This window comes from Ascaphus truei, chromosome 5, assembly GCF_040206685.1.
Source record: "Ascaphus truei isolate aAscTru1 chromosome 5, aAscTru1.hap1, whole genome shotgun sequence".
NCBI classification, from domain to species: Eukaryota; Metazoa; Chordata; class Amphibia; order Anura; family Ascaphidae; genus Ascaphus; species Ascaphus truei.
Window position 1 is genome coordinate 56,726,648 of NC_134487.1, and position 27,029 is coordinate 56,753,676.

The window sequence follows — 27,029 nt, forward strand, 5'->3', positions numbered from 1 at the left end:
TGGCAGGAAAGGTGTTTAAACCCGTGGCATCATGACTAAAAGTAATGCAACTAGAATTAAATGGACCATATTGGTTGGTCATCAACAAAACGTGATCGGGCTGGGCTTTCAGTGGTAGAGGTCAGAATTAACCCTTTATTCCACCAAATACAAATGTTACTGTCCCTATGAAAATGTCCCCAACCTCACAAATTGATAGATTGCCTCTCTATATTTATACACACTTCCAAACCTGGAATAAATGAGTATTCCAGCTTTGGCAGGACACTCTACAATAACAAGCAGATCCCTCTGGAGATATGGGCTGTATTAAGACCAAACAGAAAAGGAATGGAAATTCACACCTTACATTATATGGAATAGCCAATGTGCTCACTACTCAGTTCTTGCAGCAACTACTTCGGCACACACACAATCATTCTTCCACGACAATGGCACACCACTTTCTAAATAAAACATATTTTTATTTGATACATCAACTTTTCAGCATATGAATACAACTCCTGGTGGTGAATTAATACACCAAAACATTAATTTTACATTAAATCAGATTAAGTTTCATGTCGCAAAGACTGGTATTCCATCCTCTGAAGAATGACTGTATTAAGACCAGACAGTAAAGCTCAGCAACTGCATAGAGAAACATGTTGTATTGGTTTCTAGTCTACACAGAAAGAGGGAAACGATTGGAATGATGCATTCATACTCAGAACTGGTTTAGATAGATATCGACAAAGGGAAATCGTGCACAGTTAATAGCTTTACTGGTCCTTGAGAAGAGTATATTTCTTATACAGATGTCGCAAAGCACCTGCTGAATATCACAGATTTTCTCAATAGTATGTAATGGCAGTGATAACAAAGAATACCACACTATAACATACCAGTGGTGCAAGAACCTTGGCACCACCTGTAGCTTCTAGTGACTGTTCTTCTTAGTTAATATGATCGTGTACAGAGCTTCCAAACGTCACAGCGCTCTTCATCTTGGGAGGGTAGAGGGAACATAAAATGCCCATTTAAACCATAAATCTTTGTTCTACTTGGGATAAAATTTAGCCGTGTTAGTTTGCTAGATTGCAGGCATCTTTGACAGACATATTTGCACACTGTATAAAGTATATGTAGCATCTCAGATAAAAAGGAAATAATGCAATGGTGTCTGTAGTAAACTTTGAGCACTATAAAAGGAGAGAAACATGCAGTGCACGGTGGAAAATGTCCTTCAAATAAGGGTGAGGAAACTAGTAGGTACATTGTGCAACATTCAAAGACAAAATGCTAAAGTACATCAAATCTTCAAATAATATATTATAGTGCAGGGAAATATGTAATCAAGCTATAGTCCATAAATAAAAATAAACAAAAATGACAAGGATTTTTGTGACAGAATATTTGGTAAAATACAACCCTTATCATTAGTAAGGTGCTGCTCCATTGAAGAGACTTTCCATATGGTCCTACAGAAATCTTAGATCAAAATGTGATTTAAGATAGTAATCCGACTTCTTCAATATAATAGTGATGTCATAATTCTTAGAAGAAAACAAAAAAAAAAAGACAGGGTTATGCTATGTGGTCGTTTTATAAGCAATAAAAGAGCATGATCAAATTCACAAACATTCAATAAAATCAAGCAATGTAGCCTGCAGGCTGGAGGTGTGAAGACACACTGATCTCCTCTCGTGTTCTTCCTCGCAAAGCCTTCGTGATGTCACTCTCGATGGCGTTTCATGGCCACACTATGCCGATTGCCAGAGGATCTGGTACATATAAATTTCCGCCCTATGCATTTCTTCAGAGGCTCAGGAGAGCCAATGAGGAAGCAGTTGATCTGTGAAACGCGTAGGGCTGAAGTTTATCTGGACTGAATCCTCTGACAATCGGCATGAAGTCTGATGATTTTGTTCCTCGCTTTCTCCCCCTTCACCCCTCCAAGAAACACCATCGGGAGTGACATCACGAGGGCTTTGCGAGGAAGAACACAAGAGGGGAGATAGGCATCTAATCACCTTCAGCCTGCGGGCGGCATTGATTCATTTTATCAGATGTTTGTGCGTTTTCTCATGCGCTTTTATGGCTTATAAAATGACCACACAGTTATGCTATGTCTCTGCTCCTTGTTTCCTCATAAGAATTATTATATCACCATTACATTGAAGCAGTCGGATTACTACCTTAAATCTAAATTGGCAAGAGCTGCACTCCTCCCTTTTGATCTAACATTGTGCAACATGCAAGCATGCAGTTCTGCAAAAATAAACATTCTGACATTTAGATTACAAAACTATATGAAGCTTATGGGCCTGTGTGAAATGTGATAAGACTGGAACTGTTGCCAATATTGTTTAGAATATACAGTACTACAGTACATACCCACAAACTAATTCAAGTAGATTTTTTTTTTAAATTCCCTTGATTTATCCTTATTTGATTGCATCAGTTTAAAATTTGGGGAGTGATTATAGGGGATATGAGGGGAGGAATTATTGGCAATACAATACAATTTTTCATAAATATATTGTTTTTCTGCTGCTGTGCTCTAGTTGTTGGAAATGCCATCTTAAGTTAGTTAATCTACTATGCCTAAGAAATGTGTATAAAATATTCTAAACTTGAAAACATTTTTGGTGCAGAATCTAAAAACACAGAATATCACATAATGGGTGTGATAAGTGAATCTTCTTTATTCAATCTTCATACAACTGTCAGCTCAGGTCTCGAAAAAACGGGAGAAAAATGAATGCAATACACTCCACTAAACATCCTAATGTTGTAGTAATACTAACCCCCTCAGCACCAGAGTCCTGCCACCTCTTGGCGCCCTCTGGTACTGATGGATCACGTGATCCAGCCAGGGGTCCCATTCAATGTAGTCTGCGATCGGTGCTCCTGTGACATCTCCTAGAGCAGGGGTGCGCAAACCTTTCAGTCTGTGCCCCTCTGCCTGCTCGCACCCCCCCCCCCCTTACCTGGTGTCTGGCGTCTTGTTGCCAAGGCATCGTGACACGATGCCGCGTTACCATGGGCCTCTGTAACCGCTGCCCCCCCCCCTCCCCCGTTTGCAGACCCCTGCCTTAGAGAGCAGAGCAAATGGATATGATGTATGCTGTACAGCATACATCATTGGAGCCTCTGGGGTGGCACTTTTCTTGTGAGGCACTGTATCCATCATTAGACCAGTGATTCTCAACCAGGGTCCCGTGGAAACCTGGGGCTCCTTGAAGCAGTCTCAGGGGTTCCTCCTACGGACCACAGATCTCCCCCACCCCCCTGGTGGGGGGGTTTTTTGGTATGTATTTTGTACGGTGGATTGAGTGCGAGTGGGGTAATTGACGGAAGGTAGGGGCGAGTGAGAAAAGGAAGGGAGGGCGGCGGGAGTAAGAGTGAGACGCAAGGGATAAATACATGCGAGGCGGGAGGGGTGGAGAGTTAGTGAGACGGATGGGAGAGAAATACATGGATAGATTGTGGGAAATAGAGGTGGCTCGTGAGGTGTGAAATTTTCTGACTGACCCCGTCTAACCTAATATGTGTCAGCCAGATAGGGGTTCCCCGAGATTTTTCGAAATACTTCAAGGGTTCCTCCAAACAAAAAAGGTTGGAAAGCACTGATTCAGATACTGAAGGGGTTAAGGTTAAATAACTTATTTCTCCTTTTTTTCCATCTAACCACTCACTAAAATTACATGGTGACACAAGAAGAGCAAAATTAAATATAAATTGACAAATTGCAATTTTTTCCCTAAAAATGAATAAATATCGACATTCAATGGCTGCCTATGAAGTGATGCATGTCCTGTCTTACTAACCCCCCTTTTGTTTTTCTAGGCTCACTTGGAGAGGTTGACACATTAATAACTGTGCGTCATCCTGCTTCTCACTAGATTGTGTAGTGGCCTAAATGGATTAAGTGAAGGATGTAGGATTGCTGCTGGGCAGGCGAGTGATATGAATAATGACACATTCTTTATGCTACGTACAGTATGAAGAAACGTGGGCGGTTGTCAAAAGACAAAAGCTACACTTTTAGATCTATGAAGAACCCATTAAGTAGTATCACGTCTAAAATTAATTGATTCAATTGGAACCGATGTTATCAAGTAAGGATATTAAAACTTTGCACATGTGAATTTGGGAGACTCCAGGTGTTGGGTAAAGAGCACGGGCCGGGGAAAGCGGTTAAACTCGTTTAATGTACAGGTTTTACTCCGGTCATTTACTGGTATGATATAATGCCTTCTCCGAGTTATATGCTACTAGTTACAAACAGCATTAATCTGGCTTAGATGTAATTTAAAGGTGCAATTTCACTTCATCCAATGCATGTGTTATATGACAAAGTATCATTTTTTTTTTAAATGGAATAATTTTACGTACAGATACTGTAGATCTGTAAATTGCCCAAATGCTAAGAACCACAAAAAAAGTAAGTGTGTGTGCGCCGAGCACGCACATGAAGTGAAAGTTCTGTCTTTTGTTACTGTTTTGTCACAGAAATTGTATTTGTGATGATGTTTTTAATTAAAAACCAAAAACACAATTTCAAATACAAAACACGAAGAAGTTGGACTTAGAACGCGTGTTTTAGCTATTTGCACTTCTATATTTATAGTAACTGTGAATTCCTCATGTGTATTCGTGTCAGTCTGTGTGTCTTCCAAGTGTGGTGCTGGGCTGGAGGGTGCGCTCACCATGTCCCGCAGGCCCCCCCAGCTCTCTCCGCCACCAGCAGAGCTGCGCGCTCAGCATGGTCCACAGGCTCTCCCACCCCCCTCCCTCCAGGCACATCTCCCGGCCGAAAAGATCATCTCGGGGGAGCTGAGGCACACGCGCCTGTGCTCAGTGTGGGATGTGTGAGCAATCCAGGGCCATCGACCCCATCCTCCTCGTTATTGGATACGAGCTGTCGAGTCCCCCTGCCCGGAGCAGCCCCCACCCCCCAACCTCTCCTCTCCCCCAGCGGAGCTGCGGGGGAAACAGCGCCCGGGTCTCGCAGCCCCCGCCCAGAGATCTCAGGAGAGCGCGCACGTGTGTGTGTGTTCGTTCCTCCTCTCTGGTGACCGGTGGGAGCGGCTAACACTGACATCGCCGATGGCCTCTTTTGCCAGCAGTGACGTCACTTCTGGGACTGTACTTCCGTCTCCAAGGCAATTTACTGCCAGGGAAATTTTCATATGGTGGGTGCCGGTAAAAAAGTTTCACTTAGAAAAATAAATAGAATGTCTGATAAGTTCCTGTTCTTGCGGAGAGACTGGAAATAAACTGCAGGTTAGTAGCATCCGCATTGCTGTAGTTGAGTATATTCTGCATGTAACGCAAATGCCGGCAGCCAGTAGAGCTTTGTGATTTGCAAACCCTGTTCATAAAAACACCCTACATTGTGAAATAACGCAATGTGAGCTACAGTACACACGCTACAGACTGAACTATTACTGTCAGCACCCATGAAGAAAATCAATTTCTCATTCTTTGTAGTTGCGCTCACCGCATTGTTTTCTACAGCACCCATGAAGAGGCTGGTCAGGGTGCTAATTGCCAGTTACTTCATATTCAGTGAGACCTAGTTCAGTTCTCAAAATATGCTTGTCTGCTCTTTCTAAGGCTGCGTCCATAGGACTGCAGCCGTGCGGAGGCTGAGGGAAAGCGGGTGCTTGGCCTTGGTCCGAGCGCCGCCGGGGGGTGGGGGGGCTTCCTGTGACGTCACGGAGCTGGTTCGCCCTCAGTGACCGGCCCTGCGCTCCCGTGAGCGCGAAAATCTCTTTTGAAAAAGACCTACGCTTCCGGAAGCGTGCGCGAGCCCCTGCTAAAGCCACTCTCATTGGGGCTGCAGGGTCTCACTGCCGAGCAGCAGCGTGCCTCAGCGCGCCTCAGCACCAACCATGCCCGAGGCCTAATGCAGCAACGCATTTCTTTAAAAGGCCGATACATATTACAAGTAATGACGCTTTCCTACTGTCCCACAGTTCCCTTGAAGAAATCAGTGAGGTTTTCAAATCTCTAAACCCCCGGTGCGCAGTGGGATGTGAGAGATTTTCTGTGGGGGGGAGGGGGAAATGGGAAGAAGGCCGCAGCTGTTACCGTCAGGGAAGCGCGGGGCCTCTGTATTTAAAATAAATGCCGGGGATCGAGAGGCCTCTAACATTTTACTTCCATTGGTCTCAGCGACGCTTCTCCATGACAACCGGCGTCACATGACCCCGCAACGTCATTTGACGCCGGAGCCGTGCAGGGGGGCGCGAGATGGAGAGGAGATAGGGGGGCGCGAGATGGAGAGGAGATAGGGGGGCGCATTAAAGGTAAGTTTGCACACCCCTGCTCTAAACTAATCATTTCATTGATGAACGCTCACAATGGTCCCTTAAAAATATTACACTTTACAACACATTAAAAAAATAAAATAAAATAAGTGAAATGTGCATCGTAAGCATCAAGTAAAATTACATTTGTTAAAGGCAGGAGTTCAACTCTAGTCCCCCAACAGGTCAGGTTTTCAGGATATCCCAGCTTTAGCACAGGTTGCTCAATCAGATGCTCAGTCAGCGACTGAGCCTCTGAGTTACCTGTGCTGAAGCAGGGACTGATTGAGCCAGCTGTGCTAAAGCTGGGATATCCTGAAATCCTGACCTGTTGTGCGTGGGGGGCCATGAAGACTGCGATTGAACACCCCTGGTTTAAAGGAAACACACAAATTGCATTAGTAAGGTATTTGGAAAAAAAAATATTCTGCAAGTGAAATTGGGCTGCCCCATTGAACAGACACACTGTACGTTTAAAGCCCTTCACATGGTTTTTACTATTTTAAAATCGATATTCCTCGCAGTAGCCCGATAGGTATAATTCCTGTTTTAACTCCATTTCAAAGCAAATTTCTAGCTTGGTTTCTCTTCTTGCCACTTGTGTGATAATCTCACACGACGGTTACAAAGAAACCATCCCTGCAAGTCATACAGTAACACAGAAATGGGGGTTGGTTGGTTGATGCCATTTTAATAAATAAATGAGTAGCAGCTCACCATCACACAGTGCATATTGAGCGTGTGTGTCACTGGCAATGAAGACGTTCTTTTCTTCAATGTCACATTATAGTTTCTGGAAGATAGCACTGAATACTTAACCATGTTGACATCTTCAGCTGTATTTGGAATACATGCTATAAAGCCATATAGTACCAACTACAGGAGCAGTTTAAATCTTAACAGCATTTAGCACAAAGTGTAGATACTGTACATGTCACAGTCTTGCAATGTGGCGAGTGCCTCTCGGTCATTGTAACACCATGCCCTGAAGAGACGAGAATGTCCAAGGTAGATCATATGAACATCTGGTTCTATGGGCAATGGCTCCATTCAATGTGCTTCTTGGCAGCACACCATCTCACCACAGAAGTGATGGTGTGGGAAGCAGCTTCAGTGGCATAGCGATCTTGCTCTTGTTTGGTTGCACCTTCAGCAATGATACATTAAATAAAGCACATTCCAGAACACTTGAAAGCCTACTTCCACATTACCATAGTCTGGAATATATTTGGTGTGGAATCAGCATATGGGCTGCTCTAGGTATTCAGATGACTACCTTCTCTCACTCTAACAGAGTTAAGACCAAGAAGAAATTAAAAGATCAATTTTTATTGGCAGTAGAACAAATACGTTTTGTTTTTGACAATTCTCAGACATCGCCATCCGGACAATCAGCAAACGGACAGAACTAGGATGCATGATCTCATTACCATGCCCCTTCACCCTCTAAAGGCACCAGCTAAAGATAAAAGCAAGCAAAAGTCATGTCAATTGGCAGAAAGCATTTTTCAGCATATACCTTATGTACACTATAGATCACAACACCTCCCTTTTTTGGCATTCTAACTGAATTGTAACGTGCAGATCATCGCACACAAAAAGCGGCTTTTCACATTCATGGGAAACGCTTGTACTTCTCAGAAACATGTACATGCACTGCTGTGTCATGATATAGCAATGCATGTCGTACTACTGGGCCCTGCCAGTCATTTCATATGCGCATGTTTAAACCACCATGAGAAAACTACTGCTGTAGAGAAAGACGCCATGGTTAATCATTACTAGAGGTTGGAGGTTGGTAGCGATGAGCATTATGCACACAAGATCTGTGTGTGGCCTGCAATATATATTAGTTTTTTTGTAAGGGAAGAAGCAGCTTCAGGGGTGCATGTGTATAGTGATCGTTATGATGAGTTTCATGGGAACTTTCCTCTAGTAAGGACTGGCCAACTCCAGTCCTCAAGGGCCACCAACAGGTCAGGTTTCCAGAATATCCGTGCTTCAGCACTGGATTGCACCATTGCACTGAGCCACGATATCCTGACCTGTTGGTGGCCCTTGAGGACTGAAGTTGGCTTTCCCTGCTCTAGCGCCTGAGCTGGAACTTTAAAATCAGGATATACTCCTGTCAAGTAGGTGGCAGGAAAAATAAATATATTTTTGCTACATTCAGCGTAATAGGCAAATAGTCCACTAAGGAGATTTCTCCAGTGCGGTCACAAATCTTTGGTCAACAGGACCACTTCAAGTTGTAAAAGCCAAGTTGCTAAACAGTCCACAGTGAGGAGGAAGAGGCGCTTACTGTTCAATTTCCAAGTTATCAATTTTAAGATCAGACGTTTTAAAACTAATCACTTCTTGGTATGTAATTTCTGAAACGAAAGGGAAAGACAGAAACATGGTTAAAATATGAACAATATACATTTGCTGTTACGTATTTACTAACTGCCAGATATGATTAAGTTGGACACCGACATATTGTATTCTGAGAATACGATGGAAAGTCCCACTAATGCATCCACATTCATGGTCACTTCCACATACATTAAAACATTGTACTTTTCCCCTCAATTGTTAGGTCTGACTATTTACTAGCATCTTAGGCCCAGATACACTAAGCTATGTTCAGAGCAAAAAACGTGACGTTACTTAAAACCGGAAGGAACGTTATTTTCCCCGAGGTTAAAGTGTATCCGCAGAGTTAAGTGTATGCAGAGACAACAGGAAGAAGACATCTCATTTGCATAGGCGTAAGGTCATGTTATTTCAAGAGAACATCACTGTATTTGAAGATAACTTTGTGTTCACTATGTCTTGGTGTAACACCGACCCAGGACCTAAAATAGGTTGCTTACCACATGCCTTAATCCTACGAGGCCGCCCACAGTGTGCACAAGCGTGCACACGAGACACGACCGCGGTTTTTGGACAGACAAATCAGTCTCTGTCCAAGCGACAGCCACGTCACGTGAAGCGGTTAAGCCAATGAGGGCAAACCACTCGTGATGTCACGGACACGCCTCGCTGTCGCCTCCTGCCTGCAGTGCATGTTTTGCGTGCGACATCACACGGTCACACGTCGGCATTACAATCGTACAACGCAGGACACAATTTCTAAGCATTTTTCATACATTTCAGAAAATAATCTAACATTTAAGTGATTAGATGTTCCAAAGATGGATGTCTTAAGAATCAGAGTTATAACAACCGCAATTGGATATAAAAACGTTTGGACGTTTGGCCGGAGTCAAAGAATTTTCTATACAAAATAACGCTACAAAAACCCAATCACATTTACGTTTGACCCAGGCATGAGAGATCGTAGCTTTCAAATGGAAGAGAATCTACTACAGTGCTCTCCTCTCTCCTTAAATACCATGACAGCACGTAAAGCACTACTGAAGGTTGCATTGCTTGTATTTTGGTTATAGGACTGAAGCATGGGGGTCTCTGCAGCTGAATCCTGTTACTTTCAGCTCTGATGATCCCCTGCTTCCAGAGATACTTACCTGTGTAGCGATGCCGGGATCTCTGCAGTCAGGGAACTTTTGTGCTCAGCGAAAGGGCGGCGTTTAAAATGTACTGCCTCACGCAGGCTAATAGGAAGCAGTGATGTCGTCCCTTGGCCAGCGTGAATGGGGGCTTTAAATGGCACAGAAATACTGCCCCCACCTATAGGAGGTAAGGATCTCTGGAAGCAGGGGTCCCCGGAGCAGCATTAATGAGGTTCAGCTCCGGAGACCCGCTGCTTCAATCCTAGAACATAAAAAAATTAACCTGTAGTGCTGCTTTAACAGATTCAACTCTAATTCAACATCTTATCTTGCTTTAAATGGGGCTTGGGTGGAAGGGAAGTTAACATAATTACACCCCTCTATAAATAATAATGAATAATAATTGTTTGTTCTTGTATAGCGTTGCTAGCTTTACATAGCGCTTTACAGAGACTTTTTGCAGACACTTACTGGAGCAGCTTATATTTTCAAGATCAAGCGAGCTTTTGCCCTTCTGCTCCAGTAAGTGTCTGCACAGTGTCTCTGTAAAGCGCTATGTAAAACTAGCAGCGCTATGCAAAGCAGCACTGCAGGTTGTATTGCTTGATTTATTTTTTATGTTCTAGGATTGAAGCAGCGGATCTCCATAGCTGAACCTCAATGCTGCTTCCAGAGATCCCTACCTCCATTAGTTACTATGTAACACAGTCCCTGCCCCATAGAGCTTACAATCTATGTTTGACAGATAAAGTGACTTGCCCAAGGTCACAAGGAACCGACACCAGGAATTGAACCAGGTTCCCCTGCTTCAAACTTAATGCCAGGGTCAGTGTCTTTCCTATCTCCTCCTTAGTATTAGTAAGACCACACTTTGAATGTGGAGTACAGTTGTGGGCACCACTCCATAGAAAAGACATTATGGAACTAGAAAAATAGCCACTAAATTAATAAAGGGGATGGATAATCTGATTTATAAGGAGAGGCTAGCTAAATTAGATTTGTTTACATTAGAAAAGAGGCGTCTAAGAGGGGATATGATTACTATATACAAATATATTCGGGATAATACAAGGAGCTTTCAAAAGAACTACTCATCCCAGATGCCACTTTTTCACTTAAGACCTATGTAAGTCGGAACGTCTTACAGCTATTGGCTTTAATACATTAGATTATATAATAATATTTATGGTATAGGCATTTATCATTACTTTTGTTAGTTGCGCCACATTTTTTATATACAAAATAATTTTTCCACTTATTAGGTCCTCTCGGTATAATTGATTCACTTATGTAGGGCACTGTCCATTTTGTTGTCTTTACGTTTGTCATATAGAGAGATGAAGATCTCCATTATGAACTCCATTGCTCTCACACTTTACTTTTGAAATGTGTAACATGTGAATAGCTCATTTTGCAAGATGCCTTAATATGCATATTGCACAGATTTGCAACCGAATCAAGACACAAACCGACACTGAACATGCAGGGCAGGAACAGATTACCTTTCCATTCATCTATGGTACGTTCTTTGTTCTCTGTCGATTCATCGTAGGGTTCAGCTTCAGGCTCATCATCGGGATCATGATACTGTACAAAATATGCATGTGCGAGGGCTTCAGGGGCAGATGTCCTCTTATCACTGTCTAATAGGAGCATCTTCTCAAGTAGATCAATAGCTTAAAAAAAAAAAAAAAAAAAACACCATTAAGCCTCCAGCCTAATTATGCATTTTTTCTGTAGAACTAAATGACAATGGGATTACTGGAAATTTCTAATGTTATAACAGCTCTCAACTTGTAGGGACATCTATATACAGTACATTCAGTTTTATCTATTACACTGAAAATTATGTCTGGCTTCTATTATAGCACACCAAATGGAGATTATTTTTCATAACGGACTAAGGAGGGGGGGGGGGGCAAGGCAAACATTTTTTTTTTGTTGCAAGATTCATATGCGAGGGCATTTCATAAGTGAATTTAAATCACGGTATCTGGTTGATGCCACAGACTATGCCCACCAAATACAACTTTAACAGGTAAGAGGGCGAGAGAGCACGCGAGTCTGGAAAGGACTTTTCAGATTTATATTTTTGTATTTTCCATGTGCAATACAGTAGGTGTGCCGACATCTCCAAATGTTGTAAAGCAGATTGTTGTAGAGGGGTACAGAAGTGTAGGGGGTCCAGAAGTAGAGGGGGAGTCTACTCCTCTCCTTTCCCACAAATGATATGGCGGGCATAGTCAAATGGCGGGCTTAGTCTGTGGCATCAGATCCCATGAATTACATTAATTTATAAAAGGCCTTCACATATGAATCCCTTACAAGATTCGTGTGTGAGGGCCTTTTATTAATTAATATAATTTCCGGTAACTGATTAACGCTACAGATTGTGCCTGCCAGATAGAATTTTACCAGATGAGAGGTCGAGAGAGCGGGTGTGTCTGGCAAATAACACTATTTGCTTATTTAAACTAGCATATTTAAATGGTGTGTATTTTACAGGTATCATAGGGGTTGATGGATATCTCTCCACGTGTGGTATAGATGAGTGTTTTGAAGGGGTATAAATTGGGTACGCTATTGGGACTTTTTTGGGTTAACGGGTTCTAGCAAACATTCTGAGAATTTTCTAACTTTTTCAAAAGTTTAAGCAAAACACAAAGTGAATTTGGGCAAATTAGCAATCTCTATTTTCAGATACATCCTCCCTGATTGCTTGCAAACCCATGGCTTCTTTTTTATTTTTATTTTTTGGAGTGGCAGATTATATTGGATTTTGGGTAAAATGTAAAGTCAATGAAAGGTTTACACAGCTGTAGGACTCATCACTTGAAAGTAAACGTACCTAATGGGTTGGCACCATGGAATACTTCCTTCAAATCTTGTTGAGGCATGTGCGGTAAAGATTCAATATATCTTCTAGCCTGTGTATAATTAGACAATTTTATTTAGATTTTTTATTTTTAGGACATTCACAGAAGTGTTGATACAGACAAATCATTTGAAATTTAGCACTGCAAGTTTCAACAAATATGCAAAAATTACAGCAATTGTCTTTCATGTTCCAGGTGTATTTCAAATATACTTTTTGTACGTGCAAAAACAATCTTACATTTTCCACAAACGGCAAAGATGCGTTTGAGAGAGTCATACTGTATTTAGTCGACAAAATATATATTTTAAGTCACTGCCAATGAAGGCAGCTTCCTTTATCAAAAGTAATAACGTTATCATTTTTTTAATATTCATTAGGAAAAAGATGTACATTTTATATTTAGTGTCTGCCTACGGGAGCACTGCATTGTTTTTCTCCATCTCAAGTCTTGTGTAATACCATTAGCAGTGGCGGATTCCCCATTAGTCCTGGGCGGCAACAATGTCCGCCCCATATAGTTTTTCTGCGCTCTCTGGCCTGTCGGGCCTGATGGGAAATCATTTAGCAGTTGCGGCCGGCTCCTTACCCGCTTCCCTTCTTCTGAACTGCGGCGTCAGACGTCACCCGTGTGACGTCCCACGGTGTCTCGGTGCCATGGCAACATGACGTTGCAGCTGCAAATGACGTCACCTTACCATAGCGGTGCGACATCACGTTGGTGACGCAAATGACGCTGTGGTTCAGAAGGAAGAGGGGGGCGGCAGCAAGGAGGTGACCACATCAGCCAAGTGCCTAGAGGGTGGATTTTCAAATCCGCCGCTGACCCTCAGAAATGTTCATGCATGTGTCCATGACCAATGTAAACCATGTACAATATCACTGCTTCTTGCACATTTCCACGCTAGAATGGAGTGCCCATCCTAAAATGGGAGGAGTTGTAGGGGGGAGATTATTATTTACCAAGATCCAGTTTGTGCTTAGACCCTGTATATGGGATGATGTTGCTGCTTTCTATTGGCGACCCATATATGTTGTTCTTTACAAGAAATGTAAAGTTAATTTTACCAGCAACAGGGAGGCCCCTGGGGCTGGGAGAATCACGGTTGAGAGCTGCATTGATTTTTTTTTTGGTTTTTTTAAGGTAAAAAAGAAATACATTTTGTGTGGGATTGCCGCTGTAAATTTCCATTGTACATTACACAAAACTGAAATACTTGCGTGTTCGGATGAAATTTTCATGAGAAATTCAGAATTCGGTGTTCCAACAACTTCCATTATTCTTTTTAACTGGTCAATATCTGTGAAGATTCAGGAAAATCTCTACTACTAGAAATGTTTTATTATGCGGTATTATTAGACAGCATTAGTAAGTACTAGTAGTTGTAGGTTTTAATTAACTAATTGTACTAACTTGATCGGAATAAGATAAATATTCACTAAAGAAACATGAGGATACCCTACAAAGCAGGCCAATTAAAAATAAAAAAAGCTCATCAGTATAACTGGTCTCCTTAGAAGATTCAACCATCTTTAATGTGAATAGTTATATATTTTAACAACAAAAAAATATTTTTTACCTATTGATAAAAAAAAGCACTGTTTCCAACCACTTACAATTAACCTATTAAACATTGCACAGCCATGTGCTCACTCTGGCCCTAAGAGTAACTTCCCTATTAAAGACACATGACAGACATGAGACAATTGTACCTGCCAGATCGAACCCAACGCAAACCGATATAACCCACTTTCAAGGCAGTGATATTACCACTGAGCTTCAGCCATATAATATATTCCTCTTATCTTGCCCTCTACTTGGACTGCATCGGCAGAGATCAGAGTATCTCGTACACTTCTAGCTCACCAGGCTCTCCTGTAGACACACAGGACTGTCACCAACCACAATGCTCTGGGACTACAGTTCAAAACGAAGGACTGCACTAACGTCTCATGATTTTGATATGTATATGATTGACATTATTTAAGGCTATGGATGCCCTTGTGTGGAACTTCTTTGTAACCTCACGGTTTCAAGGTCAAAAGACATAAATCATCCGACACATAATTAACATGCTCCCACTTTAAAGCATTATTACATTAAATAATGGTAAAACGTGGAGACCAAAAAAGGACAATAAGTGACCATAAGGTTTTACTAAATGCAGTCTCATAGGAATATTTGAATATATTTTGTACTCCCTTATTTTTTTTTTTTAAACCATAACTTAAAACATATACAGTAGTTACCAGCTGTGTGTGTCTGTCCTGGGGGCATTTTTCCTGGCCAGTTTAAACATGTAATAATGGTCACTTGCTCTTCTACTACCACTATAATAAATGTGTGAAGTTGCCAACGGGACTTGTACAATATAATACATTGATGGCATACCTGGGACAGAAAGGGTTACTAAGACCTGAACAGAAACATTCTTAATAAATCAAATGTAACGCAATACACGGTAATGAAATGATGCGCAGTATAAGGATACAATCATTTCCTGGGAAGAGAGCTTTGCCTTTCAATAACTCTGCCATGATGCATCCAACCGACCAAATATCAACTGCAAGGGGGGGAATGACATGGGTAAGTATGGGTACACTTAGCAGAACCATGTGTGATCAAACCTACCCAAAGGCATGAGAGTTTAGCTGCACAATAGAAGGGACATGCAGCACGGCGAACATCATTTCTTTTGTAAGAGAAAACTAGGAGCGTACATTAAAAAAAAACCGAGATCGGAAAATCAACAAAACGTTCCTGGCTAAATAAACACGCAGGCCTACGATACAGGAACCGTGACCGTAAGAAACGGCGTCAATGTCATTTTGTTAGATCGCAGAGTTGAAGGCGCCCTACATGTCTCTAGTCTTCATAAATCCCCACACCGTCTTCCCTTTCCAGGGTCATCCCATGTGTAACCGGAGTACACACTGGCCCATATTTACTAAGCAGTCTTCTGTCTTAAGTTAACTTTTATGTCAATTGGTGAATGGTGCCTTTTTTGAGGAAGAACAATAACATTTTGAAATAATTTTAAATTGCTTTTAATAATATTAGTAAATATTGGAATCCACTACCATTAGAATAAAGCAAACCAAACAGCTCATCATCAGACACCCTCTTTTTAGAGTACCCACAGTAAAATAAAGCATAACATATTTTAGGTGCATCAACTAGTTTCAACCTATTCAAATGTCAGTGCATTTAGTATCATGCGCAGAACAGCAGTATTAAAGAGACAGTGACACTTTTAAACCCTCCCCCCAAATAATAAACCCTCCCCCCAAATAATAAACATTGTTTTTGTTTTAGTACATGCAGCCTCACTAAATGGCTGCCTTTCAGTTTCAATCAATCCTTCAGTGAAACTCAGAAGCTACAATGTATCCTGAAATTACTAAGGTAACATTATCTACTGTTACAGTTTGCAGCTCAAACTGCTGGGAATATTGGCAACAAATAATCACAAATAGGAAAATGTTGCAAAGATCTTGCACTGCTGGGGAGGTGGGCTAAAATCTGCTATGGAAAATAAAGGATGCGCAGTACTGTGTATTAAAACTCTAAAAATGGTATTAAGAGTTGAATGGAAAATAAATAAATTAGAAAGTATTTTCCAATACCACATAACTGATTAAAAATAATAATAATAATAATAATATATAGGATATTGCTTGAATTGCAGGACTGTTATAATTTTGTAATACCCCATATGCACTCTTTCATAGTTACCCGTTTGGTTATAGTGCATCCAATTTAACATGATTTCTGGTGCTCTGTACCACCTTGTTGCAACATATCCAGTCATTTCATCATCCGTCTGTCGTGCCAAACCAAAATCTAAAATCTCCAGGGGGAAAACAAAAAGGGTCAGATCCCGTCTGTCTTTTTCTGTGTGTGGAAGATGGGGAACATTGCTGTTCTCTGTGGTTTCTTTCAGTGGCAAAGTGGAGAAGTCTTGATAACTCTTACCCGTAATTCACAGTCTTCATTTACAGCTAAATTGCTGGGTTTCAAGTCCTGGATAAGAAAGAAAGAAGAACAGCCTTAGCAACTCACTTTTTGACATTTAAAGCTCCCTCTTAAATTGCAACAGGCCTTGACCGTATGTTTTAAAAACGTATTTATTTATAGAATGTTTTACCAGGAAGTAATACATAGAGAGTTACCTCTCGTTTTCAAGTATGTCCTGGGCATAAAGTTATGATGACAAATAATACATGGTTACAAATACATAGTTACAACAACTTACTCTATGGATGATTCCAGCTGAATGTATATACTGTAAAAACAGAAACAAAATTCATAAGGTTAAAATATTTTAAAACAAAGATTTTAAAGTCAACACATCAACCCATGTTGGGCAACATAATCCTATATAAAGCAACCTGCGGTGGCCCTTACAAACACTAAGCACTAGCAGCATGTGCTCCCAAGATAATAGGTGAAATGCTATATTTAAAGCAGCCACCCTGTCCATGTTGTCGCATTACAGAATTTGAACCCTGGGGATCCTCAGTTGATGAGCCGCACCTTTTGTTTTAGCTCCGGGAACCCTCTGATCCCTGAGGCACTTCCCATTTTACTCACAGGTTGCCCTCCACTGGATAATAGTCCCTAGTCAATAAAAGAGCTGATGTAATAGGATACATTATAGAAACAAAGAGACCGAGAAGACTATATCCAGATCAGTAGAGGTGGCCCACGCTATACGACGGGCTGCTATCCTAACGGTGTATCTGACGCTGGACAATGCTTTCCGCTGAACGGGTCATCCGAAGCTCACCGCCGCGGATTAACATGGGATCCGCAATCCGATGGTCCGCTATCCGATGATGGTTTGCCGGACGGATCCCAGCGGATAACCGAGGACCACCTGAACTTTTATTTATGAATGTATTTGTTTAAAATTAGTAATCCTAGAGGTTTTAAGCAGTTCATATACTCTAAAATAATTGTACATACTTCACAATCGCCACAGACCCGTCTTGGGCATTGGACATAGTGCAGGCGTGTGCGTCAGAGCACAAGGAGGCGCGCGTGCCTGTCACCTAAATGATCTGTGGACTCAGATGTGCTCGCAATGGGGAGGTGTGGCTGTGATGTCACCAGGCAGGTTCACATTGAATGATCAAACGCTTGTGACGCAGCCATTGCGCGAAAACACAAATTGTGTCTCTTCAAAAACCGCCACGCCATTGCGCTTCCTCACGCACACTATGATCGGCCTGATAGTTACTGTATTTTGTTGGCATCGCGCGCACTATGGCCGCAGCCTTGGAGAAGATGTTATAAAGCTTCCAAACCTAAACCCTTTGCCAGGCCTGCCTTGTTAATTCTACCAGCTCCACTTTCCTGCATTTGAATGGGATATAAAGACCTCTACATATTAAACTTGCATATACAACTTTGCATGGTTAGTAGAAGCAATACAAGGTTTCCAAATAGGATTTCCGGTATAGAACTGCTTACAGGCTACAAACTGACACTCCACGTCATTGAATCGTGTCCAGAAAGGAAAGCGAGCGCATGGTTTCCTAAGCAAACAGCAGAGCTCAAACAGAAAAGCAAATCAGGCCGTTTGTTCAGTTTGCTATTAATATGCTATTAATACATTTCAGTTTCTTTTTTAAGCTCTTCAGAATGATATAAAAGAAGAAAAAGAGAGATATATAATATATATTATATAATATATTATATATAATATAAATGGGGCCAGGCCCACTACAAGGGGTGGCCGCCATGCTGCGTGGCCAGTTTTTCCTGAAGACAGGAAAATTGTGCTCAATAATGGCGACGAGCGCGGTGGCCACGCCCCCGGTGGTTCAGCCAATGAGGGCGAACCGGCCAGGTGACATCATGGCCACGACCCCACCACACCTCCGTCCAGCAACAGCCTCCCCTTACTGGTTTTACGTGCGTGGAGGATGTGGCTAATGCAGATAAGCAATTTGTTAGCCAAAATGTAATATGCAGTGAAAATGTTTCACTTTTTCACATTTCGCAAAATCCTCTAAGCTTGAAAATAACCACCGATAATTCTCTCCCCCTCCCCCACCACCCAAAAGTTACAAAAAAATGTGAACATTTGAATATTTCAAAAACAACAATATAATGTCAGGTAGCTTATTCAGCTAATCTAGACAGTGTCGCTCGAATGATTTACCCTAAAGGTTACTTGAATGTGAATTTTAGATTTAACCAAAAATAAACAAGCTTGTGTAGCGCATTTCGATAAATCCGCCCATCTCTAGTAGCTGTAGGACAATCCAGATGTGCAAACTATTCTTCGTTTATAACTTATAAAGTTATATGGGAACTTAATACACAAGCTTGAGAAAGGTGTATATCCCTCCCTGCTGTTTTTCCCTTTGCTTTACGATTCCTGTATTAGGCCTCGGCCAAGCTTCCCGCTGGCGTGATGAGGCTCAGGGAAAGCGGGTGCTTTCCCTGGCCTTGCGGGTGCTTTCCCTGCGCGCCATCAGGGGGCAGGTCATTGACGTCATGGAGCTGGTTCGCCCTCATTGGGCGAACCGCGCACGTGACCGGCCCTACGCTCCGGCAAGCGCTTGAATTTAAAAATTACCTAAGACCTATGCTCTCATTGCGGCTGTAGGGGCTCACAGGTAAGTGCAAGCGCGCCTCAGCATGGCTCAGCGCTGACCATGGCCGAGGCCTTATGGGGATGCATCTCCGATGTGTTTTTTTTTAGTATATATGCAACAACGTTATCTACAGTACAGATGTCTTTTTTCACTTTGTATTGTATATATTTTTTTCTACTACATTTTGTTGTACCGAGAATTTGTTTTTCAAGTCAGCCCCACTGGGAATATTGCACTTTGCAGCTGCTACTCTGGTCCTAAATACCTCAGAAATGCCAGATGATCATTTTTCCAAAGTGTATCTAAAGTGAATCACAAAACATTAAACAAAAAAAAACCTCCATATTTCTGTGCTTTTTGGAAAAGTCGTTCCTTTCAATGTGGGCTTTTAAATTCAAAACAAGTGAACAAAACAATAAGATTTTCCCAAATGGCCCCAGTGTATTGGCTGCAACTCCAGAATAATTTTCCAGCTAAATTAGTAGTTCTGTGTCCGTCCAGGACTACAGGGATGCCACATCTAAACCAAGAACTATCAAGAGGCATAAAGAACAAAGAATACAAATGTCCCATCAATGCACAAAGCGCAGAGCAATTACCAAACAGCCTAGTCAACAGGAGGGTAGGTAAGACGGCAGATGGTGACCATTTGGCTACGTAATCTACTTCTCTTTACAGGATCGGAAATGAAACCAGATATTTATGCAGACTATGCTTAAAGTAAGGGTGGGCACTTTCACTTGTTTGTTCCCCCCCCCCCCAAAAAAAAATAATGTTGTGGTTTTGCAGAACTCTATTGGTATAGGATCCGTAAAAACTTAGGTTATAAACGCAAAATAAAATTAGAATTTTTGCCAAATTTTTTCAAAATGTAAGTTCAATACAGTAAGTTCACCAATTTTACTTTTCATGAACTCAAAAGATGTCCAATAATAAAAAATTTTAAAAAAGAGGGGGGAAACTTCTGTGCAAAAGAACACTCTTAATGTAATAAACAAACCAGCCATACAGATGTGTATATACAGATGTGTATATATAGGATGTGTATATACAGATGTCTGTATATACACAGATGTATATACACAGATGTATATATACAGATGTCTGTATATACACAGATGTGTATATACAGATGTAGCCATGCCACCCTGTGGCTACTAACCTGCCCTACTCCTGGCAATAAACCCTGGTAGAATCAGGCTGCCAGTAGTCAACATGGGGTTTCCCCCCTCTTTGGAGCTGCACTTGAGTGACAGTGTGAGGCGGTGACATCAGGCCTGAGCATGCCCTTTCATGGGACAAACCTGGTGCCCTCCTCCTGGCTGTACTTAAGGGCGGTGCCGCCCCAAATTTAAAAAGTGCCTCTCCCCACAGACAAGCAGGTTGCACACAGGAAGCCCGAGATTGGGGCCTTCCCTGTTCCTCTCCCCCTTGGGGGAGAGAGAGTGTAGACCTATACCCTTTCTCCTGATAGGGGAGTTGGGAAGAGCTAGGACAGCTGCAGGGACCCTGACCTGTAGTGGTTGACCAGGGACTATTATCCAGTGGATAGCTGATCCTGAGAAGCTGCGATTGGGCAGACCACTGCTGTGTTGTGGTGTAATCAATAAAGACCGTTCCTGTTTATATACCTCCTGCCTGGTGTGTGATCTTACTGGGAGGAGAGGGAGTGATTCTATTGTAGGAGATCGCCTCCATTCATCTTGGAGCCTGCGGCAGATGGAGGCGCTGCACTGCTAGAGAACCATGTGGGTAATGTACCACAGAAACCTGATCCTGTGTCCCCACAACTATCGATGGATAGCTCAGCCCTCCTGTTACCAGCAGGTATCATGCGCCACATACGCAGAAATGGCCAAATCTCCCAGAGGATGGGGGAAACACCGTTACATATATATAAAAAAAACAAACAAAAAACCCCACACAAATCCACGGATGAGCTGCTGGACTTTGGCTCGTATTTGAAGAGTTGCTCCATACTTCAACGAACTTTAGAACCAAACACATATTGCAAAGTCCGGATTTCAAACACAACCATACTTAGTTTCACATTACGTCTTGTCAGGTTTGTCTCTTATGTGGTACGATAACTCAGTCTCTGACAGAGAAGGTTTGACAAGAATGTTATTATAAAAAATTTAAAAAAGTGTTAAGATGAAGAAAAAGCACGTCGCCAAAATGGAACTTTTAACACTTTGCAGTAAATTTGCTGCTATATCAGGGTTACATTCCCTGTATGAGCCTGTGTCTTAAGTCACGAGAATAACTCCAATCATGTGGAAATAAGAGGCTGTGCCTTGGACTGCTCTAGGAGCATTATAACTGAACTATTTGTACCTGTTGCACATCAACAACCAAGCTACTGCAAAAAAAATAAACTAAGTGTTGTTACCAAGAAGTTCTGCTGCAGGTATTTAATGAAAATCGTGCAAATAGGCCAGTGTCAACAACATTTCATATATGGTAGGAGAGAACATTATTCTATATCCAATGTTAAATCAACAACATTTCTTGAATCAAATATTGAAATAAGACAGTTGCATAAGAATTACATTTCCATAAAAACATAGTACAGTATCTTTCTGAAATTTCTCGTACTGTTGAGGAATTTCCTTCCTCTGATAACATCGTGGTTGCTGAATACTGCAATTCAAGGCTGAGTTAAATGAATCGCGGCTTTACTCTCCACTTCTGCATTGGTGACACACCCTTTCTACAGCTCATGAGCACTGGCAACTGTCACATCTCTGCTTACTCCTGAATTACTTTAATGATCGAAGGCTATACTGTCCATCAAATAGTGTGATGGAACAGAAAACCAGCATAAAGTCTGCAGTAAATATAAACTAAAAGGAGACGGACCTTGTACTCCCAGGTCATAACCACCTCATAGGAACAACTCAAAAGGGTCATGAAATATCTCCAACCCCATGCTTCCAAGGGATGAAAAACTATATGGTATTTGTGTGTCTGAGACTATAGTTGTCAGGGTTGTGTCACTAAACTCCACAATCAATTCATGAGCAACAACTTAATATCCAGGAGGTGGACGAAAATATAAAATACTTAGGAGCCAGACAGAATTTTTAGGAGACAGTATTGTATTTCTCTCTCCCACAGACACTTCTCCCCCCTCCCCTGGCCACAGTGTGCATTGCGAACAGGGGCAGGCAGAGTACTGGAGCGCACCAACTAGTTGCCCCAGCCCTCATGCACCTCTACCGCCTCCTGCTCTCCCCTCCCCCAAACTACTCACAAAGTGGTGTGGCAGTGACTGACCGGTCAATCACCGCCGTGCGGGTCGCGGCTGTAAAAATCGACAAGTTAGTCCTCACTGCGCACAGCACGTGTCAGGGGGCACATTTTAAGCGCCGAAGATTTTTCCATACATGCTAATATTTAACCCAGCGTTTCTCATCTGGAGTTCCCCGCTCTCCCAGAGTAGTTGCTAGGTGGCTAGTCCGTTTCCTCCATCCTGATGGGTGGCAATACCCAGCAGTAGCCAATCAGGAGGTAGTGTTAGCAGCCTTTGCCTGGGTGGTGTGCCAAGAGGAGGAAGCAGCAGCATGGGCAGGAGGGAGTGGAGAGCAGAGGGAGGCGAGGATTGGTGTCAATGTGTCCTGGTTTTCTGTAACCGTCGGTCTGTCCTTGTGTGTAGCGGTTTTGACTATGGCAAGGTCTCAGATATAGTGGGCGCGTGACGGAGCACATGGGGTCACGCGCACCTGTCGGACGAGCGATCTGTGGACTGAGATCCACAGCGACGGGGAGGCGTGGCCGTGAGATCACAAGGCTAAACCACTCACGTGACCCGGGCGGTGCGCAACAAATTCTCTTGTCTCCTGAAAACGCAGTCGTGCTCTATGGCCTGCCTTAGAGGTGCAGCCTGTTCGCGCCACGAGGGGGGAGGGGGAGAAAAAGGGGAGAGCATCACAGAGCCCCCAGGGACACAGCCCTGCAATTAAAATAAATGCAAAACATCCCAACACAAACCGCAGCCACCACTCACACAGCTCAAAACAATAGGATAATCCACATGTAAATACAGCGACATTTGTAGATCTTATAAAAACGTACCAATATGAACTAACTTAGGGAAACCAAAGCAGCACTTCAAACCAGGATTAAATCCCCACAGGTTCACCATCAGACTCCAATACAAGAATTCCCGTTGGAGAGCACTTTCCAAGCAGGACACTCCCTGCCAGACCCATCTCTTCTATTCCTCAAAGGGCATTTTAAAAACACACAGGTAAGAACATGGGAATGAAAATATATTCATCTTCTTCATTCCAAAATTAATTTTAAACAACGGACCGAAACGCGTAGGAGGGCGACACTACCCCCCTTGGGTCATGTTATTTTGATTAATAAATATTAATGTAGAGACTGACGCTCAATATAAGTGTTTAGACCCACAAAATAATTTTAGACATAAAGGTAGATGGGAACTTATCATAAATCCATAACATCATGTATGCAATAAGGAATTAAGAGGGGGCAAAAATAAAGGACCTAGCGGTCAGTCAGCCAGACTGCCGCAGATGTGGTCCCACCGCACACCCCACTTAATAAACACACTTCCCCATATAAGGGCCAAGGTAAGAATATAAGGGCTATTGCCCGTTACCTGACCACGGGGGTACATTGAAGTCCAGAAATCATCAGTAGGATAGTTCCGCTGCGTGCAATCCTGGTAAGGTATATAACAAAAATCTATGAGAGCAAAAGGAGCACTGCTGGTAAGAGAATCCACAGGAAAGAACCCTATAGAAAAAAAAAATAAAGGGCACAACTCCAGGACTAAAACTGAGGGTAATTTATTCCATGAGTACACAGGAATGTTTTTTTTAAACAACTTTATTAATACTCTAAAAAACAAACAAACTTACATTCCTATCAAAAAGATCAATAAAGTACACAAAGAAAGCTATAAATCAAGAATCCAACAATATTAAAACACAAAAGATTGAAAAAAACCTATTTATCAATAGGTTTTTTTCAATCTTTTGTGTTTTAATATAGTTGGATTCTTAGTTTATAGCTTTCTTTGTGTATTTTATTGATTTTTTTGATAGGAATGTAAGTTTGTTTGTTTTTTAGAGTATTAATAAAGTTGTTTAAAAAACATTTTTTTAATTCCCTTCCGCCTTTAGCCCGGTGGGAGTAGCAGTGCCATGCGTTCCAGGCTGGAAGCGGACGCACACAAGTGACGTCACCTCAGGGATTCGGTCGATTGGTGGGGTATGAGTTGGCGTCACAGTGTTGCGACGCGTCACTGGCGCGCATGCGCAGTGTGTCTTCACGGACTTTTTGGCGTGAAATGGGGCTTATAAATGTGAGGAGGTATGTATACATGTTACACCTTGATAAAGTCCCACGGGACGAGACGCGTTGGTGCGTGGGCTGTGTTCCTGTCCCTGTGTACTCATGGAATAAATTACCCTCAGTTTTAGTCCTGGAGTTGTGCCCTTTATTTTTTCACTATGATTCTTTCCTGTGGATTCTCTTACCAGCAGTGCTCCTTTGCTCTCATCGATTTTGATTAATAAATACAATTTTTTTTATCCACCTGGCTCCCTGGCAGTGCGCTGCCGTTTCTCTTCTCTCTAATTTTAAACAAGAAACTGGATTCATGACCAAGTTAAATGGCCCACATCTCTTCACACCTTTCCTATTCACCTATGACTGACACGCTCAAGACTACCTGCAGAATTAATCCGCATTCATGCATATCTGCTTTTGGTATACATGTTTGCTTTCCTCTGTGCTGTTACAGAACAGACGTGTGCTTTTGAAAGCTCTGTGCACTACAACATTTCATCCATTAAGTACTATCATATAGGTCCACTATAAAAAAAAGGTACCAGAACCTACAATAAAGCTACACTTCTCTGGGACCAATATGAATACTGTAAATACAATATGAATAAATACATTGAGAATTTGTTTTAAAAAAGTACCTCGTTTTCTGGTTATCATAGCTCTGTTCACAGAAACTATTCTATAAAATAGTCGCAACAATTAAACACTTGCAAAATACACCATGTAAATTGTGTGTGCCACTACGTTTTCAATCAATTTATCCAGATCAATAACCAGCAGGACTTATTTCCCACGGTACATTCCGGAACTTTCTGTTGGTGTTAAAGAGGATATAGAGTGTTAGAGGCAAGAGTGGAGCTGAAGAGCTTCAATTACTTGGCAGATTTCAACAAAAGTATTTGGGTGCCCATTTTGGCAAGAAGAATACAATTTTAGGCATATGGCTGCTAAGTGCATTAATTATGCCTAAAAAGTATATAAAAACGGAACATTACCGATCTCCCTCAAATGTGACAAAACATTGAAAATGCAGAGTTGTATGTTTCTAACCAACAATCATACCATGTTAGAGCATTCAACTGAATCATTTATCAAGTTACTAAACAACGCTCAACATGATGCTAGGTCACATTTGTAGAGCAAAAAGCCAGATATCGAGAGAGTCCAGAGCAGGTATTGCCAACTGCCGTCCTCAAGGGCCACCAACGGGTCAGGATTTAAGGATATCCCTGCCTCAGCACAGGTGGGTCAATCAGTGGCTCAGTCGTTGACTGAGCCACCTGCTAAGCATGGATATCCTGAAAGGCTGCTCTGTTGGTGGCCCTTGAGGACTGGAGTTGGCCACCCCTGCACTAGAATATGGTTGCGACGTGCTGAAACCAACAGAGCCATGTTAGAAAAGCATCATTGTATTTCCCAATGATAAAAAAAAATAGGTCTGTCAGCCTATACTGTATAACCATCCGTTTTGCAATTCTGTAAGTGGGTCACTGTGATATAGATCTAGTCTGGGAGCAGATCATAAGTAGTACGCGAGTAATGTATCCCTTTTGTATGGACCTTCTGTTCCATTATTCCGTTTGTTATGTCTTCCACATTTCATCTAGCAAAGTATGAAAAGCTATCAAAAATGTAAAACAAAAAAAAACTTCTAGACTTGTGTACAAAACTAGCAGCAGCACACGCAGGAAACACGTTCATTTTAATGGATTTCCGGTATTTGAAACAAATAGCATAGTTCTGTAAATGAGCCCTTTAGATTCTCTATACTGTTCTTGTAAAGAATATATGGTTTGGAGGAGATACCATCAATATTTGGGGGTGCTCAACCTGTAACACAATAGGGAACGTATCAAAGCAGGGCAGGAGTGGAAAAAATCTCAGGCACCTAAAATTGACCTCCTGTCGCCTTGGCTGTGCATCGCGAGCAACAGCACTCTAGCTTCCATGCCCGATGACACTTAGCCGAAGCGCGGACCGTCAGTGGCAGCTACTAACCTCTCAGTCACCGCTGCGCTTCATAGTTTTGAGTGCGTGGGGAGAGGGTATTTGAGGTGCGTGAGGCTGGAGGCGGGAGTGAGTCGGAGCAATCCAGGACTCTACCTGCCCCATCTCTCATATCCTACTATGGCAGGGAGAGGGAGGTAGTGTGTCAGACCGGGTGTGGGGGAGAGCCAGAGCGGGTGTGGGCTGGAAAGCACCCCCTGCCGCTTAATGCTGGCTCCTAACAATTCTGTCTGGCTCCCAAGTAATTTATATATTTTTTTTCCACCTCCGTGTAAAGACAAAAAGATCCCTTTGACTGACTTCTTTAATCAAACCAGGACATTCATATTTATTCACGCAATACATTTTTCTTCCAACAATGTAATTAATCAGAAGCACAGAAGAATATGACGGAGAGAAAAAAAATCTATTCAAATCCAT

At 42.1% G+C, this 27,029-nt stretch overlaps 1 protein-coding gene across 3 annotated transcripts in view; it reads right to left on the reverse strand.

Moving 5' to 3' along the window:
* Positions 1-7,612: 7,612 nt before the first annotated feature.
* The window catches only part of MAPK11 (mitogen-activated protein kinase 11), a 52,176-nt gene continuing 32,759 nt past the window's right edge, over positions 7,613-27,029 (reverse strand). For all 3 annotated transcript variants that reach the window (XM_075599860.1, XM_075599859.1, XM_075599862.1), the window contains 9 exons: positions 16,925-16,954; positions 16,645-16,692; positions 16,405-16,519; positions 15,161-15,232; positions 13,890-13,969; positions 12,642-12,720; positions 11,296-11,469; positions 8,602-8,671; positions 7,613-7,758 (listed from right to left, as the gene is read on the reverse strand). In XM_075599860.1, the coding sequence (XP_075455975.1) occupies positions 7,746-7,758; positions 8,602-8,671; positions 11,296-11,469; positions 12,642-12,720; positions 13,890-13,969; positions 15,161-15,232; positions 16,405-16,519; positions 16,645-16,692; positions 16,925-16,954 (681 nt within the window). In that variant the 3' untranslated portion in view covers positions 7,613-7,745. The remainder of the gene's footprint in view (positions 7,759-8,601; positions 8,672-11,295; positions 11,470-12,641; positions 12,721-13,889; positions 13,970-15,160; positions 15,233-16,404; positions 16,520-16,644; positions 16,693-16,924; positions 16,955-27,029) is intronic.